At 40.4% G+C, this 23,161-nt stretch overlaps 1 protein-coding gene across 1 annotated transcript in view; it reads right to left on the bottom strand.

The window, feature by feature from the left end:
• Positions 1-22,222: 22,222 nt before the first annotated feature.
• The window catches only part of LOC122800466 (T-cell immunoglobulin and mucin domain-containing protein 4-like), a 545,825-nt gene continuing 544,886 nt past the window's right edge, over positions 22,223-23,161 (bottom strand). The window contains exon 6 of the mRNA XM_044069910.1: positions 22,223-22,500. Within this exon, the coding sequence (XP_043925845.1) occupies positions 22,488-22,500 (13 nt within the window). The 3' untranslated portion in view covers positions 22,223-22,487. The remainder of the gene's footprint in view (positions 22,501-23,161) is intronic.

Raw genomic sequence — 23,161 nt, 5'->3', positions numbered from 1 at the left:
CACTATGTGTGGTTCTACGCTACCCCACACCCTCAAAAGTGGGGGCTGTGCCCCCCACATCAGCACACCTATGTATACCAACTCCAGGATTGCACTACATTAGGGGATAGGACATATACCCTGACAGTACCATTTTCAATTAAATTAAATTTGGTGGACTGATTATTTACTGATGTGATGTTTTGGCAATTTGGTCTTGGTGGAATTACATAGGTCAAAATGAGTTCTCTGCAAAATGAAGTGCATCCATGTGAACAGTATTCTCTGTGTATTGCATCAACACAAAAGCCTCTGTGTGTGTGTTATTCACTAACATTTGGTGTGTGCCACCCAGTACACTTACCATTGTCTACTGTACAAGAGCTGCTTACATCAGCCACCATGCACTCACACGTATACACCCCTCAGACCTATCAGCCATGTGGCACATGCAGTAACTGTTATACAAACCTGTTACTTGTGTTCAGCTGTACCCGGGATATGACACAGTCAATGTGTTACCACAGTGCTACACCCCTTGTAGAAAAGGACAGCAGACCAACATCCTCCTAATACACAGACACCTAGAACACAAACAGAATACATTGTGGAGACCACATTCAGTCAGTGTTAATAACAGCAATAATGCATCATGGCTGGACAGCTACACACTCTGACATGTAAGTATTTAACATTCCAGCTGACAACACTTTAAACAGCATTACACTGCTAAACTTTAGTGCATTCACCCTGTGCATCAAAACCATATTAGCATGTCCCTGCAGCGATGGTATGGATGACAGGAATGTGGCACAGGTATCATCATATGCATAGGGTATGGTGTGGGTTTGTCAGAGGCCTAGCCTGAGCCATTTGGTTGATATCATGTGTGTGGGTTAGGGAGTTGTTTATTAAATGGCCTGTGCAGACATGATGTGTGTAGGTATGGAGGTGCCCTAGATGTGTTGGTGATGTGTGTGTTTATGCATGCACACAGTTCTGCCATGTGGCTGCCCTGTACAGGGGTATGTTGGACAGCTGCAGACCATACATGGCAGGGTGTACAGTTCACTGTGTCTGGCCACGGACACAGGAACTGTGCCTTCCAGGGGTTGCATGGGCATCACCAGGCAGAAGCCAAGATATGGTACTCTCCCCTGATGATGACAATTGTCCACTGGATCTGCATCCCTGTTGGGACCAACCAAGACCACGTACACATGGCCTGCTGCATTGTGGTGTGGACAGCACCCCCTCTGCAGTACTGGTGCTGATATTGCCACTATGGGAGTGGGAGTGAGATGTTGCACATCCACATAGACCTTCACCTGTTGGAGTTGCTGACCTACGTCCATGTGGCCGATGCCCTACTCCCACCACATGCTCTACCACAGACACCACATGGTCGAGGCTTCCCACCATCTCACCCAACTGTCTATCCATGACCTCTGCAAAATAGCAGTGGGCATCTACATAATCATGGATGTAGTCACATACAGCAAGAAAAGTAGCTCTCTGGAGCCTCAGACTATCTCTGGTGAATGTTCCATACATGCCTGTGCCTCCATGACAGCCCAAAACATGTGTCTGGTGACACCTGCTGTGGCACTTCTGCCAGGGGCATGATGGCCAGCAGCCCTCCTTTGATCACTCCTGTCCATCTGCCTGTGTAGGACCTTGCCGGTCATCCAGCTATGGCTGCTGTGTACAGACACACTAGCCATAGTCACCACACTTTCATGTCCCATGCCACCACCTGCCAACTGTCCCTCATCCATGGCCACTGGTGATGGGGTATGTGTGGGCATTGTGACTGTGTGCAGGGATGGGGTGGATAAAAGTGAGATGCCAACCAATGACACATATTCAGCCCCTAACAACTCTGCCTGTGCCTCACTATGCCTATTATCATTGTCAGAGTCTGTATGGACACTAACATCAGTTTGCCTGCAGGAGGGACCCTGACCCACCTCTCCACCTGTGAGGGGCAGACAAGAAATTTAAATTAAGACCTGTAAATTATGGTTTACTTCTACACACACACACACACACACACACACACACACACACACACACACACACACACACACACACACACACACACACACACACACTTACAGGTAAGGGGACACAAAGATATTACACAGACCTCTCATTACCCAACAGTTGACATGCATGACATATGGCACTCAACAGCATGCACTGCAGCCATTCATAATCCTTGTTACCAACATTATACATCTCAGTGATGCATGAGGTGTGTTAGTAGGTGATGCCCCTTCCCCTGGAACACACTGCACCCATGTACACATTATTCCTGTGCACCTATACAGCACACTGGCATGTACTGTGCAGCATTCCTCACAAGTGTACAGACCATTGCTGAATGTGTAGATGTCTGGCAGTTATATTTGCTCTGTTGCTCACAGCCCCTATGTGTTTGACACATAACTGGGATGACATGAGGACTGATGTCAATAATTAATGCCTGACCTTTGATTTGCAGATCTCATCATCAGCAGTGCATGTATGTGCAATAAGATCCACTTACACCAACAACATTCAAAGCTTAATGTGGATATGAGGAGTGTACACACCCCTGTTGACATGCCAGCCTCTTCTCTGATATGCAACGGGGCCACAATACTGCATTTGATAACATTACACACACCTGATATGTGACATATGACTTGTGCAATACAATGCAGTATCAAAGACATTTGTTAGTCGTGGAGATGCTGAATGAGATGCATACAATATGTGGGTTGCATAAGTGTGTACACCCTTAACACAATGGTTTGTTGAAGCACCTGTTAAGTGAACTACAGCAGTCACTATTCCTGGAAGAGGTATACTTGCATGGTCCATCTTTACTTGGGATAATTTGGTCTGTCTGCCCTACAAAGGTCTCCCAACTCTGCCAGATTGCAAGGTCAGCTCATGTGCACAGCTCTTGGAGGTCACAGAGAGGCTTCACAATTGCTGTAGAGTCTGGGTTATGTCTGGCACAATTCATAACCTTGACTGTGTTCAGATACAGCCATTCTTAGGTAGCTTTGGATGTATGCTTCAATTCACTGTTGTGTTTCAATCTGACACCCCTCCCTGATCCTCAGCCCTATAGGCAGTTGCCTGACAACTATGGGCCACCCATGAGTGTTATTTTGCAGTGTTCCAAATTCCTCCCACCATGTCTACCGGCCTAGTGCCAGCTAATGAACAGCAACCCTAAAGGTGTACACTAGCATCTTCAAGCTAAAAGTTGGGGATGGTGGCCTTGAAGTGGAGTGAGGTATTGCTTGTTCACCACATGTATCTTTATGAATACTGTCTGTAGGTTTGAGCCTTGGTCTCATGATACCATAACACATTGCAACACATGCCTTTGGGAGACTTGATGTTATGTTTATGCTACGTGTCCAGAGCCCTGGATGATCTTTTATGTGGGACAAATCTTCCGTCTGATTACCTTAACCCATAAACCACACTTATGCCAAATCCAGGTGATTGTTGACACAGCTACTGCACAGGCAGCACTTGTTAGCACCTTCCTGCTACTCCCTCAGTGTTGCTGCACGTATATGGTCAGCCTCCATGACCAGTTTGCAACATGTTTTGTCATCTGTTTTGGATGGGCATCTGTTTATTTTCTACATCACTGTTGTCACATATTTAATACACCCCTAGATGACTGTTTGCACTGTTTGCCATGGTATATGCAATGGTGAGGTAAGGTTACTTTTCCCAGTCCTGGCAGTGACTTTTCATATATGGGATCCATTTCATGCTTTGTAAAATGTGTGCAAGCCATGGCTGCCTCTGTTGCAGGTGACTGGGAAAATGTCATGGGCATACTTCTTGGACAGCAGACCATTACTTTGTGTGACACTGAGGCCCTGCACTTGATGGCAGGTGTGTACTCAAGAAAAGTGAATGCTGTCAGTACATCATAAGCTGCCTCCACAATATGTTATTTGGAGTGTGTGCACACATATGCTTCCAGTATTTTGTAAGGTATGTATACCCCATATTTGTTGTCCTAACATAGGATTCCATATTACACATTAATTGCTCATGTTAGGATCACATTACAGGTTGTAAAAGGTGTGGAATGTTTTATTGTGGTCTGCTGTTGTATATATCAGGAACATTTGCAATTGTAATAGTGGTGTATACACTGTTGTATCCACTGTATAAGGGTAATGTTTCATACATGTCCCTACTGTAGGCCATTTGTCCCACCATTTTATCTCTGTCCACACATCTTGCACTGACAGGTTGTGTAGTATACTGCAGGAATCTTACATGCCCTTCAGATATGCCACCATGGTGACTACTGTGATGCAGTGCAGTTAACACCAACAAAAATGAACATGTACAACATGTATTATGGGTAGGTGTGTTAAATGTGTGCATGGCAAATAGCATGGCCTTAACATGGCCGGTGTACTTTCAAACCTGAACAAAACAACTTCATACTCAACTGCTACAGGCTGCTGTCCCAGTTGTATACCAGAGGGACCTAAACAGTTGTGTAAGAGAAGCAATGTCAATAGCCACACCTGTGGCATTGGTACAGGGTGGAAGCAGCATTTCAGTACATCAACAGTACAAACCCCAATACTAAGGATTATACACATCTGTGCATTACTACACTTCAGCAACAGACTATCTTATCTGACATATGCATGTAGATACTTTACAGATAAAAATAGATAAGCAACAGTGTTCTAGTAATGTGCACTGGGGCCTTACCTGCATGCTCCTCATCCACTGTATGGGTGGCACCCACCTCCACAATGCTGTCTTCAGCTTGATGGCTTGTCCAGTGAGCAGGTGCCCCAAGGCTGGCAAGGAGCTCATCAGCATGTGTCAGTGGGGGCTGGATGGCTTGACCCCCACTTGTGGCTAGCCAGTCCCATGTAACAGCAGCAGCAGATGAGGTCAGTGCAACAATGCCACACCTGCTCATAATTTTGGCTGTGCAGGCCAACACTGTTTATCCTGTGGATGAGCTCATTCCACAGGGCAGTCCTCTCCTGCAGATCCTGGGCTCTGCAGCTGAATAATATGTTGTAATGCTGTATGACATATTGTATGATGGTGTCATTCTCTATGTTGGTGAATGCTGGCAGGCATGGACGTTGCATATTACCTGGAAGACATATACAGGAAAACAGGTCACAGGACCTCATATGGTTGTCCACTTGCACGTCAACAGTGGATATTACTTGCAAATAATCCAGACTATACCATAACACTGTAAGCTATCATGGCTTTGGCATCCTGCATTACACTCCTGGCCCTGACCTGTCTAGTTCCACAAATGTTGGACACTTAATTGCATAATCCTCTATTCCCCATTCATTTCTGTGTAAAGGGATGACAGTGGCCATCTTCCATGTGGATGGTGTGTGGATGGTGGCAAGTATGTGTTTGTAGTGTGTGATGGAGTTGTGAGCACATGCCTGAGTTCATGAAGGAGGCAGACTGTGATGTTCTCATTCCCCATGGAGACTTGCTGTTGTTACCATCAGTGGGCATTATGTACATGCTCACCATTGATGAGGACAGGGGTGTGGTTGATGTGCATATCCCCCTGTACAAATGTTGTGGACAGGGTGGCACTGTTCCCACCTAACCTGTCTGATGCAGGTTGCCTGCATCCATGGCATGTGTGCATGAGGTGTGCTTTACCCCCAGTACAGGTTGAATTGTGTTACTGCCTCTGAGACTGACTACATATGTGGAGACATTGTTGAAATTGGCCTTGGTGGTGTGGATATGTCTGATTTATAGTCATAGTCAGCCTTACAGGAAGTCACCTGTGAAACTACATACTTGCTCAGATAGAGGTGGACTTGCTTCCAAGTTGTGGTCTGCACCTATGTGTCCCTGTACAGCCACTATAGCAACCTATTATGTGCTTTGTGTATTGCTGCTGTCCACCAAGGTGGATTACTCTATCACTGGTGGAGGCTGGTTTTACAGGTCAGGTACTGCTGATTCCATATAGTTACAGTGGATATAAAGTGTACACACCCTTGTTACAATGTCTGGTAGTTGTGCAATTGAAACATGACCCCACAAAAGCTCATTTCAACACAATCCCCACCTGTAATGTGACCTATAGCCTGCTCAATTCAATTGAAAACATAATCTGTTCTGTGAAAACATATGGGAAATAATACTCAGTACAGTAAGCCAGTTGAATGTGTGTGCACACCCTTAAACTGATATGTTGTGTAAACACCTGCTGACATGATTACAGCATCCATTTGTCTTGGTTTGTACTCTAACATCATAAGACATCTTCACTTGGCAATGGTTGTTCACCTTCCTTGAAACAGCTTTGTTTCTTTTTCAATAGAATTGTACAGGTTATGGGTCACATTTGAGGTGAGAAACATTTTAAAATGATTTTCTGTGGTCTCATTGGTATACAGCACACAAACCTGGCATTCCAACAGAGGTGTGTACGCTTTGGATATCCAGTGTATATGGGTGTTGATATAGCTGCTAGTGGTAGGCATGGACAGTGGGTCATAACACAGTTGTACACTTCTTTGATTACTACCTGATAATCATGCCTGCTGTAGTATCCATATCAGTGTCATGTCAATGCAACAATCAGTAGCTGTACACATTTTATTTTGTTGTATGAAGTGACACTGATATTATTGTGCCTTTCAGCTGAACATACATATTCATACACGTGCTCAGGGGATACCTGGTATACATTTGTGTTCTATGTCAGTATGGCATACCGCATTTACAGTCTTGCAGCTCAATCATACTTCTCAACCTGTTATACCAGGATTTCTGGACAATGGTCCATATCAATGGGTGACAACAGAGAACTCAATATTGATAATGTATTAATATAGCTGACATAACAAAAGTATATGTGTATGTGACTACAGATATTAGTCACAACTGTGACTATTGTTCCGCAGAACACTATACAGTTGAATGTTATTGATTCAATATATCACATGCAGTTTAACACACACATCTGCAACAGTACTTTACTATGAATATGCCATATATAGGAATCTTAGATTTACAATACAAACGTATATAATACTCATATTCACAGGTAACATATGGATATGGACAACATCCCATTAACTGGCCTAACAGTGGCACAGTCATGACTGTTTGACAGACACTCTATTGGTTGCCGTATGTGAGCTGTCCTTTCCTAGGGTGAGTCAGGCTCCTCAGCTGTGACCCTACCTCTCCACCTCTTAGACCATCACATCTGGACAAAGCCTAAAATTGGGGGGGGGGATAAATAGGGACAGATCTTAAATATGCCTGTTACAAACCTATGAAGTTTGTAGCGTAATACATTTTGAATTACCATGACTGTTCTGAAGGTGGTGGGGTATGAAATTCAAGTGTTTGTCATTACTTCATGACTTCCATCCCCAGCTATTTCCCAGAATAATATAGATGTTAGGAGGAACAGACCAAACACTGTGATGGGTAAATCTTCACATTCTGTGAAGATCTGTACAGCTGACAGGTATGGCCCACTGCAGGCAGGGCCAGATGCTATGTCCATAGCAATTGTTCAGCAGGACATCATTACAGCAAGTCTTGTTGGCACATATAATTCTTTCAAAATCATCTATTCCATTATTACAGACCGGGTACTACATTCAATTACATGCTTACATGTTTCACATACCTGTTTTTTTATTATGCTCTCTTCTGTGTTTCAGTTCATGTCTTCCTTTTTTTGTTTGGTTTGTTTTTTCTTTTTTTTTTGTTTTGTTTTGTTTTTTTTGTTTTTTTTTCTCACTCTCTATCTCTATATCTCTCTCCACTACAGAGATCGAGCTGGTTTGGATAGGCTGCAGCATGGCTTTTATAGGTAATGCTCATGGTCAGGTGATGGCCTCTGCACCAATTGGTGTTCCCCACTTCCTAACTGCATGCAGGCAGCTGTGTAGTTCTTCCAGTAACCAATATCATAGCAATCCATTACTATAAATGACTACTTCATGTGGGCGTTGTCCCTTTACCTTGCCTGTATGGAAGACATCCTTCATGTGTTGGGGCAGCAGTGTTACAGACAGCAGGTAGGAATACCTCTTACAACAAGACTTGTGGGCACAGGCCAACTACATGTTTGTATAAGGTTCCAGACCTAGGGACAGAGTGTGAGTATTGCTGTTATATGCTTTGAATACTGTTAGTTTTGAAGGGTTTGTATGTACATGCTAGTTTTGCATGGAATGCAGTATATCTGAACAGCTCTCAACTGTGGGGCTATCCACATAATGGCCAGAGGTTTGGCTGCTATGTTTTGTCTGTTCCCCAGACAGGTGTATCTTTGACAAATCAGTGGCATTCTCTCTGCTGATTGCTATCAGTACATGGCAAAATCCATTTGTGTTTCTGATGTCATATTCCTCAGAAAGAGTAGGCTGCAACCAATCCTGTAACACCAACAACTTGCACAGTGTATAACAGCAATATTTCAAATAGGGCCCTGTATTTTGGCCTCTGTCCTCCACTTATATACCAGGCTTTGTCCAGATGTCATGCAGTAAGAAGTTGATAGGTATGGTCTATCATTATTTAGTGCTGACATGCCTGCTATCATTCCAGTGATGTTGTGGACTCCCACACATGTTGGGGGGTAGGGGCCATAAATATAAGGGCTACAGCTGGATATGTGTGACCCTGTACAGTCAAGAGGTCAGTGTATAGAGAAAACTGTTATATGCCCTTGTAAGACATTTTATGTGGAGGGGTATTAAATGTTTTTAACCTAGGCTGTTAGAACATGTAAGGGATATTACTAATAAGAAACATAAAGGTATATGGCTGTACATGATTATACATTTCACCATGGGAACAGAGGTGGGTTAGAGCTTACTGTTTTGCACACAGTTCTGTTTGTCAGTGTGATAGTACAGTTTGAAGTGAATCATTGTTATGTAAAGGATCCATTTACATTGTAACAACTGATACTTACCCCCTAGGGGGTTAACTACAGAGTGTAACTGGAGGCTGTTGAACTAAATCTGTAATTAAGTCTTGAATGATTCTTGTCTTCAAGGCAAGTATGTTTTTTACTGTTGTACTACTTGAAGGCTTTGGCCAAGACAGCAGAGTATCTTATTTTTTGCAGATTACTTTGGGTTACTACCTGTCCCTCTTTGTAAGGGACAACCCCTCTTTGTGCATTTGTGTCCTGCTGATAAAAACTGACAAATGGCAAATGTCCTGCGATGGTAGGACCAATAATCCATCATATGTTTACTTTGATAGTTGCATAAATCAGTTATTTTGTATTTCAAACATGTAATTGCTATAAAAAATGGCATAAACAACTTAAATAGTACACAAATAAACATTTATATTTATGCAAAAAGTGTGGTGTTATGTCCTTTGCATTGAGTGTGGGTATATGTTTTAATGCAATAATTCTCATTTCTAGGAAATAATCAGTCTCTGGCCATTTGAAAAATTTGCAGTTGTAGGATTACTGGCTGTTTGATTTTTCTGTGCACTCTCTCTATATATAGTCTCTTTATTTATATATCTATATATGTGTTGTGTATGTGTGTGTGTGTGTGTATATATATATATATATATATATATATATATATATATATATTTATATATATATATCCTGAGAAATGTATATATACATATATATATATATATATATATATATATATATATATATATATGGGTCTACAGCTTTTCATCGAATACCACGTATTCGAAAAAGATCAGTAGACCGCTCAATTACGTGAAAGTGCACTTATTCGAAAGTGCACTTTTGCGAACTTAGCTTCTATGAATGGATCGCACCACAGTGAGGACAGCAGGAAAATGTGCTATGTCCTTCACTGTGGTGTGGTAGGTACGGACCTTAGGGTTAGGGCGCGGGTCATGGTAAAGGGATAGCCCTACTAGATATCCTCTTACCATGACAGCTAACCCTAAGGTCTGATTCCGCACCACAGTGGAGGACAGGCTTTCCTCCACTGTGGTGCGGTAGTCACGGACCTTAGGGTTAGGACGCAGGCCATGGTAAGGGGATAGCTGGTAGGGCTATCCGCTTACCATAACCCATGCCCTAACGCAAAGGTCCGTAACTACTGTACTAAACATCAGTACGTAGCCCATTCGCTGAAGTGGGTTTCGTGAACATGCACTTTCGATTAAGTGCACTTTTGCGCAACCCAAGGTTTACTGTGTGAGTTCGAAGAAGTGTATTTTCAAACTTATACAGTAGACCCATATATATATATATATATATATATATATATATATATATATATATTTATAAAATATAACATATATATATGTGTGTGTGTGTGTGTGTATATATATATATATATATATATATATATATATATATATATATATATACGGTTGGGAGGGTGGCTTAATGGCTAAAGTGTTTGCCTTAAAAACACAAGGTGCAGGGTTTGAGTCTCACAAGGGGTAATTGGCTAGGCTTAAAATTGCTCGCAAGGGCAGTTAGCTTAGTACTAAACTATGAACCTATGAACTATATATATATATATATATATATATATATATATATATATATCCAAGAAACTCAAACTGGCACCCAGCAAGTAAACTTTAAACTAAAACAAAGTCAAGTACCACAGAAAAGCAACTCAGTACAGCCTTGCAGTTCAAAAGTTCATCTGGTTTAATAGTAGTTTGAAAAGCATAAATGCATTTAAAATCACAGCATTTTCATCTTGTTCAGTCAGACTTCATCAGATACATAAAGCTTCAGTTGAAACCACACATATATATACTTCAAAATAGCCCACCAATTAAAACCACAACCAATAAAGTTATACCTTAGATATATTCAATTAGGAAAATTGAGAATTTTTATTGGTTGTGGTTTTAATTGGCAGAATATTTTGAAGTGTATATGTGTGTGGTTTCAACTGAAGCTTTAAGTATCTGATGAAGTCTGACTGAACAAGACGGAAACGCTGTGATTTTAAATGCATTTATGCTTTCCAAGCTACTATTAAACCAGCTGAACTTTGGAACTGCAAGGCTGTACTGAGTTCCTTTTCTGTGGTATCTGACTTTGTTTTAATATATATATATATATATATATATATATATATATATATATATATATATATATATATATATATATATATATATATATATATATATATATATATATATATATATATATATATATATACACACACACACACACACACACACACACACACACACACACATATATATATATATATATATATATATATATATATATACATATTTATATGTGTGTGTGTGTGTATATGTATATATATATATATATATATATATATATATATATATATATACATATACATATATTTATATAGGTTCATAGGTGTGTATTAGGCTAATGGCCCTGGAGCCTTTCCAAGGCTAGCTCATAGGATTACCCTGGCATCGTGCCACCTGACTTTAGTTCCTAGTGCTTCGGTTAAGTAGAGCCACTGCAGTGATCCCCGGGGTCAATTATCTATTTTTCATCTACTCATCAAGAGTTCTCTTGTAGAGGGCCAGTGAGGTGGTCTGCTTGACATGTATGGGAAGTCTATTCCATAGCATGGGCAGTCTCTGGGTTATGAACCTGTCCCTCCAGCATGTTCTGTTGCTTGTGGTTATGAAGTTGCAGTCTCTGGAGCATGTGGTCCAGAGGGATTGGGAATTCCTTAGATGCAGCATTTCTGAAACAGCTGGGTCAGACATGACTTTGTAAGTCAAGCAGAGATCACCTCTAAGTAGGCAATATGACACAGAGAATATTTGGATTTTTTGAGTCTGTCCATATAGGACAAGTGTTTAAGACCTAGGATCCTCTTTGTGAGGTACTTTTGTGGCCTCTCCAATTGTTGCAGGTGTCTAGTGAAGTACATGCCACATGGGGCATTGTACTCGATGATTGGCTTAATGAGGTAAGAGTAGAAAGAGAGAATGACCTCTTACTTCCTGGATGCAAAACCCATAGTAATAACATGTGCCACATAGAAGGACTTTCTGACGACAACGTAGAGAGGTTGCTGTCAACCTATGTTCCCAGATCTCTTATAATGGCTTCTGCGTTCAGTGCACTACCATCAATGTGGTAATTCAAGGAAACCATTTTTTTTCCAAGGGGAATGACAACACCTTTTCTGGCATTGAGCTTAAGGCCATGGTTCTGACACCAGTCGTTGGTCTCATTGACGCCTTTCTGTAGGATGTCAACATCACTTCAGGACTTAATAATAGCTCCATACTTCCAATCGTCTGCAAACTTTGTCATCCAGAGTCCCTTCATGTTGGCCTGGACTTCAGAAAAGTAGATACCAAACAGGAGAGGACCCAGGACCGAACCCTGTGGGACTCCACTCATGACTGGTCAGCAGTCTGACTTGGAGTCAGCTACTTTCACACTGTGGGTTCTATCTGTGCACCAGTTTGCAACTCACCTAGTGATATTGGGGTTGATGCCTAGCTAAGTGTGTTTTTCTATGATTCCTGAGTGGAGAATGGCATCAAAGGCCTTGGCCAGATCAAGGCAGACTGTATGAAACACCTTGCCTTCATGCACAGCTCTGTTGACTGACTCAAAGAAGTCGACCAAGTTGAGCAGGCATGATCTACCCTTCACAAAACCAAGTTGTGTAGGATCCAGAGTTTGAAGATTGCCTATATCCTTGTTTATTAGGTCCATGATGATGCGTTCCATAGCTTTGCATATCAGACTCATCAGGCTAATGGGGCTATAATTCCCAGAGTCTGTAGTCACTCCTACTTTGTGGAGAGGGATGATTGTAGCAGTGGGCCATTTGGTAGGGACAAAGCCTGAGGTGAGGCTGTGACTGAACAGGGCACACAGGTGAGGTGCCAGTTCACTCTGTAGTTCATGTAGAACACACCCAGGGATAATGTCAGGTCCCATAGAAGCTGCATTCTTGACTTTGGACAGTGCTGTTATAACCTGTGCAACAGTAATACTGGGTGCCTGGCAATCTACTGGAATTGTCATTGGTCCTTTGGGTTTAAGAGCAGTAAATTTAGCACTGACTCTGTTGGCCAGTTTATTGGCAATATCTGTTGGCTTGGTATGGGAGGTACCATTGTGCAGTGGCTCAGAGCAAATCTGGGTATTGCCGTGGAGATTCTTTACATAACTGTAGAAGGTCTTGTGGTTGTCTTTACTATCTGCTGCAATTCTGTTTTCATAGCTATCATTAGAGGATTTGATGGGGGATCTCAACCTTTTATTGAGGCTGACAAGGGAGTTTTTCCAGTCTTTGGATGTCACCTTATTCCGCATCAGTTTCATATATATATATATATATATATATATATATATATATATAGATAGATATATATATGGGTCTACTTCTATTCGCTGACAGCCCATTTCACTGAAACCCATTTCGTTGACAGCTCATTTCATTGACAAACATTCTAGGTGGGGGGCTGTGCCCCCCCACCCCCCCCAATGTGGGGGGCTGTGCCCCCCACCCCCCCAACTATATATAACAACTCCACAGTCGCACAACAGTGGGAGGGGCAAAACCCAGGTTTTTGCCTTGAATACTTTTGTCAATGAAATGAGCTGTCAACGAAATGGGTTTCAGTGAAATGGGCTGTCAGCGAATAGAAGTAGACCCATATATATATATATATATATATATATATATATATATATATATATATATATATGTATATACGCACACACACACACACACACACACACACACACACACATATATATATGTATATATACACATTTCCCTACTGTTGAGTGACTGTGCTACATGAGATGTTTGAATAAACATCAGACATATTTACAGGTTGGATGGCTTAGTGGTAACTTACTATGGCTATGGTGTGCAGGGTCCTGGGTTCAATATTTGCAAGGGCTGATTATTTTGTTGCTGGCCAGAACAAGGGCTGTTGGATACAGAGTGATTAAGGCACTTTTAAGCAGTTGTAATCAGGTTTGCATGGGTTTGTGCAGCGGTAAGCAGTGCTAACTTCCAGTTAAATATGCTTACAGACAGTTAGCCTTAAAAGTGCTTAATCTGTGTAGGCATTGTTTAGCATTGTGCAAACTGGCTTACTCCCACTTACTACTGCTTACTCCAACTTACCCCGCACTAATTTCTTTAAAAGAAAAGAAAAAAGGGGTGATAGGAAAGTGGTGAAAAAGGGGGCACAAAAAGGGTAAAATAATATGAAAGATAGCTAGGGATGTGCAGGATGGCTGTAGAGAAGGTCCATGGCTGTCCATTTCTTCTACAGCAACAGCTGTGCATATATACTGAATTTGGAGGTAAATTTGGACATTCATAACCCTGAGAGAGAGGGGTGAGAACAATAATAATTTGTTGTGAAGCCAATTAGACAAGATTACATGTGTCCAGTGGACATGTGTGTGAAATGGAAGGATAGTAGGTATATTTGGGGAGGTAAGTTGGGTAGGAAGACAGACAAGACAGCATATAGGGGTGGTATATGACACATATGGGGGTAAACACCTTGGACAGGGAGTGGTGTTTGGTAATCAGAAGCCCACAAGCCCCCAAATGGATACAGTGGGACTGAGGTCTCCACCCATGGGCAGTCACCACTGTACCTTCACTGCCTTGAAGGTGGCTGTGCTGGGCACTGAGCAGGAGGGGCAGGCTGACCCTCTAATTGTGTCATGTGGCCCTCAGGCTGGCTAGCAGATCTCTAAATTCATTGTGGAGCTCACTACACACCACACCCCGGACCTGGTTTTGGGTGACAGAATCCTGTCCGTGCTCAGGGGGGGGGTCGAGCTCCATCCCCTGAGGTGGTTCCACTGGAAGGTGGTGCTGAACCAGCAGACGAGGAGGTCTCGGGGTGGATCCCAGATGTGCTGGGGCCCAGTGCCATGGCCAGATGAGGCAGGAGAGGCAGATCCGCTGGGATCGGCCTTCCCTGACATGCTATGGTGTTACAGTTTTAGAACATATGTTGGTTAGTAATGGTAAACACATTCCAAGATTAGTTATAACAGCATGCATGAGTATTCCCATTAACCCAAAATAACAGATTTGGAACATTTGCATAGCAAACAGAACACATGCATATATGGAACTGCAGTGGGCATTACACCAGCATGCAGTTTACATTAATAACAACAGGCCATCAATGATAGTATTTGAACAGGGAACATTAATTGGAATACATTTCAACATTTGTAGAACAACAAGACACATGTCCCAACAGTAGGTTTGGTGGAAAACATACCCATTCATTTATGTATTTAGATTATTGGTGAAGATAAAGTGGGGGAGAGAGAGAGATGTGAGTTAACAAATGTAGATTCTTGCAGTGGTCATAGCTTTAATGATCATTGCTCTACTCATTACTCTACAGGTATTATTATAACAAATATGGCCTTGGTTGGGCAGTGGTATGTTTGTACACAGTATAATTACTGCCTTCTTATAGCTACTTTATACTTTCTCTTACCTGGAAGATGTTAAAACTACATGACTGTTTCTACCCATATTCTGATAGTCAGAGATACATATGTGCACACATACTGTGTGTGTGTGTGTGTGTGTGTGTGTGTGTGTGTGTGTGTGTGTGTGTGTGTGTGTGTGCGCGCGCTACTCTGCCTTGATTTCTATCAGTCACCCTGGTTGTTGTTAGCAGGGACCAGTAGCTGTGACAGCATGACACTTCTGAATATTTCTTGGGGGAGACCACTTGGTGTACGTACTTATCTTGCTGTCATTTGCAGCCTTAGGGTTGGACCATGGGTGTTGGACACAGTATAACTACAGCCTTCTTATAGCTACTTTATACATCCTCTTACCTGGAAGACCTGTGGAGGGAATGTTTGTTAATACTACCTGACTGTTTCTATACATCTTTACAAAATCCTAGTTGAAATTATGCATACAGCTTACTACCACTCCTGGGATTCGAACCATGACTGTTTCTGCTAAAAATATAACAATTGTGTGTTTTATCAGAGGGAGATATTGAGAAACTGCTGTTGCTTTCTTGAATGATTCCTTTCTCAATATCTCTTTGTTGTAAGATCTGACCTTGTAATTACAATATTCTTATACATACATTCCTATACATACCTTTTCACATAGCACAGTGTGGAAAACAGTGGTTAACACAACATTACTTTTCAGATATCAGATCTTGGTGCGTGACATTTGTAATATCAGTTAATCTTGTGTGTTATAGAGGCACTAACTTTGTCAGATGAGACTTGATTGTTTAATGCTTTCAGAGCTATAGTTGTTATGCATAACCTGTACACATTTCAAATCATACCATACCAGAGTAAACACAACCAGTCCAGGGTTTTGAATTTTATTGACAGGCAGTTACAGTCTTATTAATCAATGACCTATATAAGAATATTACTGTAATATTGTCTGCTTTATTCAGTAGAAACCATACCCATTTTTAATAATACCAGCTGACATTTTACTCCTTTATATTTATTTGGTATGAATACTACAAGCTAGATTGTTGCTTCTCAATCAGAACTTCAGTCACTAACCCAAATGACCTTTAGTACAGTTGAAAACTGGCTCCTACAAAGACGTCTTATCCTTAACCCCAAAAAAACAAAAATGCTACTATTTACCCTCACCCGCAGAACCTCCCCACTTAACTGTACTATTACTTCAAATGATGGAACTATAATATCTCCTGAACCAACCACCAAACTACTCGGGGTACTAATAAATAACAACTTGTCCTTTGAACCTCACATTAATAACACCATAAAAATAGTAAACAAGAAACTAGGTTCCCTCTATAGAATAAAACCCTTTCTTACACCTCCAGCCAGGGTTACTATTGCTCATACCCACCTCATCTCTACTTGCTCTATGCCTCCCCTATCTATACCAAAATATGTAGAAGTAATCTGAGTAAACTTACATCCTCCTACAACAATATTGCCAGATTTGCAGTTGGGTCATCCTATAGAACTCATCACTGTATCAATCTGAATCAGTTAGGATGGTTAGAGCTGCCAAATTTACTACTTTTCAATCAATTAATAGTAGCCCATAAGATCCTGTATTTACCTCAAAATACACCCATACTTACATCCCTAGTCATCCCCTATAATAACCTCAAGACCTTATGCTCAGCTAATAACCTACTTGTACAAATATCAAAATCCAGCAACTTAGCTGGTGACACCTTGTTCTCCAATACAGTAGGTAAAGCCTGGAACATCCTCCCAAGCCAGCTAACCTCAATATCCTCTGTCAGCTTATTTAAAAGCAAGCTTAAACCCTACCTCAAATCACACTGGCTATGCCCCTGTGTTAACCCAGACTAAGTTCCTAACTATTAACTAGACTCCCACAATTCCTAGCCTATCATGATCTTGTGTTGTCTCACTAATTTTTAGTGAGCTTAACCTTCCTTAGGATTTTTCTCATGTAAATAAGTATATACTGTGGAATGATCAAACACCTTCATATAGTATCACAACCTATGTGTTAAATAACACTAGAAATCCATCCTTGTTTGCTGTTCTTCTATACTCTGTCTATTGATCTCTAGTGTTTTTCTTTCTTAGGTTTTTGTGAGACCTTAGTATCTCTTATCATAAATTACTAGGTGTATCTAATTTTGTAATGTGTTATAAAGATTTGTACTACACCATTTCTAATACAAATGTATTAGTCTTATTCATCTATTCTTAGATACATTTTTCCTTTTTCCTACTGAAATATAAAATATATAATCTTAGGCTTGTACTATAATTGTTAAAACTTATGTACCAAATTATACTGTTATTGTCTTTGTCTTGACCTTTTATGTTGTTGTAATTTGTGGAGCTTTTATCCCCAGGCCTCCACTGAAAATGGACATATATCCAGCTGGACTAGCCCGGTCAAAAAATGTAAAATAAAATAAATAAAATACTCACGAGCCTCGCAATGCAGCCTTTGCAACCTGCTGGAATGGGCTTCCTGCTTCGCAACCCACTCAGCTGGAGCTGTAATGAAGATACACATTTCTGCATACCTATTCATCACATACACAGGCTGGACTTTGGTAAACAGTTATTGCTATGAATACTTAGACATTGCTGGGACATCACCCCTCTGTCATGCTTCTTGGACCCACTGTTCCAAGAGCTCCCACTTACTCCTCTTCAAGTCGGCATAGTTGTGCCGGACCTGCTCACCAGTCCAAGGGATACCAGTGTCACTGGTGAGATCATGGGCGAGATTCTCCCAGGCTTCTGCTTTGTATTGGAAGCCCTGATACTGGTCCTGCACCAGTCTCACATCATGATTTTTTACAAGGAGTCCTACCATGACCTTGGACTCCTGCATGTCCCAGTGCTGCACCCGAAAGCATATGTCCTTTCCAACACCTGCCATACTGCCTACAGTGGGGAGCTACAACCAGTTATGAGCTGTATTCCTGCCTGTGAGGTTTAAATACAGCCAATTTCCCACACTTTGCTGTGATTGGATGGTTTTGAATATGTTGACCTAAGCTAAGCTACAGGTAAACCTGATTAGCTAAGGTTGGCAGTGCTTAAAGGGGCAGGTTTAGCACTGCTTACCAACAGGCAAATCCACTTAGATGGGCTACTCATTGCTTAGCATTCATATTTACACAATGCTTACACCTGGTCAGCATAGCTGTGAAATGCTTAGTATTGCTTATGTTTTATTTTATGGACTACCACCTGTATGGGATAGAATCATCATTCCTGACATATTATAAACTTGTTTACCTTCCCTGACATCCCCCAATGTGCTTTCATTAAATTTATTCTGATGTGACTATACTGTATGGGGCACTTGTGTTTATATGGGGGTTTCACAACTTTATTACACTGACACCTCACATCTGGGCCTAATACACTACTCTGGTTGAGAAAGTTGCTTCCTTCATAAATATACAAATAAATTAAAATTGTAATGATTTCACATACAAAATGGAAATGGCTTTGGTGAGACTCAAACCATGAATGATTATATGCAAAGCATGCGCTCTAACCACTACACTATTGCACTATTGTTTATGCTGGGTGGCTACTGCCATTTAACTTCTCATGCTGTTTAAGCTGGGCTAAGCATAGCTAAGCAATGGGCACACCTTTGCAAATGTTGATGACATATAACTTTTCACAGTATGTACGGATGTTTGCATTATATTCTTGATCCACTTTTCATAAACTTGTGGCTCTCTGGCACATCATTAAAGACTGAAGTTTGACAATAATGACAGACATTTGCATTTTATACTTCATACCCTTCAGAAAATTCATGCTAATGCAAAACCTGTTATTCTATCACCTTTCTAAGTTTGTAATAGCAATATTTCACAGTTGTCCCTTATGGCTTTGTCCAGATTTCTTACTCTAACGGGTTGAGAGGTGTGTGTTTTAGACTTCATACCCTTCACAAACTTCATGCTAATACAAAACCTGTTATTCTATCAAGTTTCTAAGTTTGTAATAGCAATATTTCACATTGTCCCTTATGGCTTTGACCAGATTTCTTACTCTAATGGGTTGAGGGGTGTGCATTTTTTACCTCAAACCCTTCACAACATTCATGCTAATGCAAAACCTATTATTCTATCAACTTTCTATGTTTGTAATTGCAAAATATTTCACAGTTGTCCCTTCTGGCTTTGTCAAGATTTATTATAATCGGTTGAGAGGTGTAACAAGTGATCTTGCTCTTTTTAAATTGCCGAACGGCAATTCTGGTCAGCAGGGGGCATGTGTACTGTGAGAGTATTCTTCTCAGACACACCCCCTGTGCTCGTACACATCCCTGTGTATGTATTAGAGCAAGTCTGCACATCTTCATACATATGCATGGCGCACTGCCGTGCTGCATGGGAGCAGTCCCTTCCATGCAGGAATAAGTTATTCCTGCATGGACGTTTGCTGAATCCAGAGGTATGTCTCCATCACTTTTTGAGTAGTTTCAATTATCAAAAAACAAAAAGTGAACACATACCAAACAAATGGCATGGAAAAATTCTTGTCTTAATATGGTGTGTTTTCATCTTACACGTTGTAGTTCTGCATTTACTCTTCTGTGTTTGTTGAGGAATGTTGTGGATTAGTTTTGTTTTACTTGTAGTTTTCATCATCTCCTTCATATAGTCCTGCTGTTCTACCATGTTACAGCATGCAGAGTCCCCCAATGAACAAAGAATCAGACCAACTTCATGAGTAAAGCAACATTTTCACATCATACTGACTTACATATAACAAAAAGAAGGAGATGTTTTTCTTTAAGCTTTGGCCAAAATAGATAGGCAGTATGCTTAGTGGGACTAACCCAATCAAGAAAATTAATGCACAAATAAAATAAGGCTTTCTGGTTAGTCATCTAATAAACTACAGAAACTTTAAATTGTTGAAAGGAGGAAAATAACATGTTAATGAATATTCACTCAGGAAAATATAACACTCACAAAGTCCCTACATCATACACATCCCTTACGTCAACATATAACAACTATATCACTATTGTCACACACATTACTGCTGCTATAACCCTACAACCACTTGCATATATGGCCAGCTTGTTCTTTTATTGTAGAAGTGTTGCTATAAGTTATTTTTATTCTTTTCTTGAATAAAGTGAAACTGCTACTATATGCTGGAAGTTGGATGGACTGATATAACAAAAATGTCAGTGCTCTAGTTCATGGAGCAAGGTGTAATGCATAATGTGCCAGTTCCCTGTTCTGAATTTTTGACTGTTAAAGATTTTTTTTTTTGTAACATGAATAGCAAGAAATATTTACTGCCTTCTTATCAGTACTTTGGATGTATAAATGTCAGTGGTACTCCCACTCCTTTCAAGCATACAGAAGCTTGTCTCATATTTACAATCCTCTTTTCTTTGTATTACTGGCCTTTACATTTGGGTATTCTCATGATTTAAAGGATATTATGTTCCTGTGAAAAAATGTTATATCATAACAGCTTGTTCTGGTAAGGTCCCTATCAAAATGTTGGCACTCAAAATGACAAGTGCTGATAAACTGGGAAAAAAGACCAAAAAGACAGATAAAGAATGAATCTCAAAAATGACTCTTCCTCTTTAAACCTTATTTCACACGAGGCAAGCACCCCCCCCCCTGAACTTATATATACTGACTCTAAAATTGCCATACTTCAGAGAAAAGACAGTATTCTTGGACTTAGTACATGTAAGCCCTTTCTTTCAGCCATATCAAATGATTGCCATTCTGGATGGTACATAACCAGTAACTAGTTGTCAGTTCTACTGCTCCTTACAGATATCTCAGAAAGATAATCAGCCACACTGAAGTATTAAATGTACCCCTACCAGACACTGAGATTCTGTGATTCCTGTTCCATTGTACAAGCATTCTGGTTTTGGCTTGGTACAAGATAAACTAAATGTTGCAATTAACTGATGGCTTGAGAACCTCATTTGGCTAGCACAAAGATATGTATAGGCACACTATGATGATTAAGTTGAAAGTGGTATGGGAGACGTGATTACTGACTTCAGCCTAGCCTGTCTATGCCACTGATGATCTGAAAATAACCTGTGGTGCAGGCAAAATATCATATAGCAATAAGAAGTAAGAGTAAGCTGATGACTGATCCCTGCGTATGTTCCTCAGGAGGACCATTTGGGGAGAATCCTGCTTTGGGGACACTCCTAGCAGTGACCGAGACAAATGCCCTTTGAAAAGCATACAGAAAGAAGTCTATCAAACTGGCATGGAAGGGGAGGTGTATGCTTTAATCCTCTGTGGCAGTATTTCATGCCATGAGCACTGTCAGGAAAAAGCATGTTACGGCAAACTAAGAAAAGACTACATATGATTTTGATACCCATGATATTATAGAGGCCCTTGCACTTCCATACCCAATAGAATACTGGGTCTTTTATGGAAAGGCAATCCATTTTTCATATACATATGTAATCGGATAGCTATAGGGATGACTTGCAACTTTACTCAGGCTCTTTTTATGGAATGTCATGGAATTTGCTTTATTGCACAGAATGTTTACTACACAACCAAAGTACTGCAATTCATGCTTTACATCTATGTCTTTATATGTAATGTTACTGATGACCCAACAGCAGAGATGGCATGCCAAGAGTCAACTTAAACAAAAAGTATTTTACCTAGTTAGGAAAGTTAAAAAGGACCAGTGTATACTAACAAAAATATCAATGCACTAAAAGTATGTTGTTTATAATCATTAGAAAACTTTTATTTTGTAAATTCTGATAGCGTGTTAAGGCTACTGTAAGGGTAGCTGAAAAATTATCTGTGAGAAAATATTTACTGTAGCCAGATTGAAGCACGCCAAAATAATTCCTCTGGATGTCATTAGCTTTATCACCCTGCAATTATGGCAAATGTTTAAAAGTGATGTCTGATACAAACAAAGCACTGGAGTCCAGGACACATATTATTCATGTGAAGATGCACATTACTGCAGAGACTTTCTAATTCAGTGAACTGAAAAGAAGAAAAGAAAAGAAAAAATATTTAAATACTGAAATTGTGAAATAAAATGCAAGGTGATTATTAAGTTCACTTACTTTTTTAATGGTCCTATCATTCAGTAAAACACCTGCACCATTAGTTGTCTTTGTTTTGCAGAGAGCTCTTTATTACATCATATACTATACATTAACTCAGAATCAATATTTCCACAATCCGTCCCTTAACAACAGTACTTTCAAAATGTCAACATAAGGACCAAGCAATTTGTAGCAATCACAGAAAACTAAGAGTGGCCAAATCTGAAATATTAAACATTTAGACAACACATAACACTAATTGTATCACAATTAAAATTTAAAAAAGGCAAAAAATACTGCATACTGGATCTTTTAAAAATATCTGACAGTTTACTATATTAATGAACTCAAAACAACTTAATCATGTAGCACATGGTTTTGTTTCCCTTGGTCTCCATTTGCCAATTCTATGACTTTTAGCAAGTCACTTTACCAGACAGTGCTCCTGGGTGACCCTGAAAATAAGAACGTGTGCCTAGTGAGGTTATTTGGTTAACAAGTAAGTAAGATCCGTACATACAAATACATATATGCTTTACATTATATCCTTGCATCTGTAAACCCATCCATCCATCCATCCATCCATCCATCCACAA

This window comes from Protopterus annectens, chromosome 4.part0, assembly GCF_019279795.1.
Source record: "Protopterus annectens isolate FY-2018-M chromosome 4.part0, PAN1.0, whole genome shotgun sequence".
In the NCBI taxonomy this organism is placed as follows: domain Eukaryota; kingdom Metazoa; phylum Chordata; order Ceratodontiformes; family Protopteridae; genus Protopterus; species Protopterus annectens.
The sequence above is the reverse complement of the archived record's forward strand: the minus strand, read 5'-3'. Positions and strand labels throughout refer to the sequence as shown.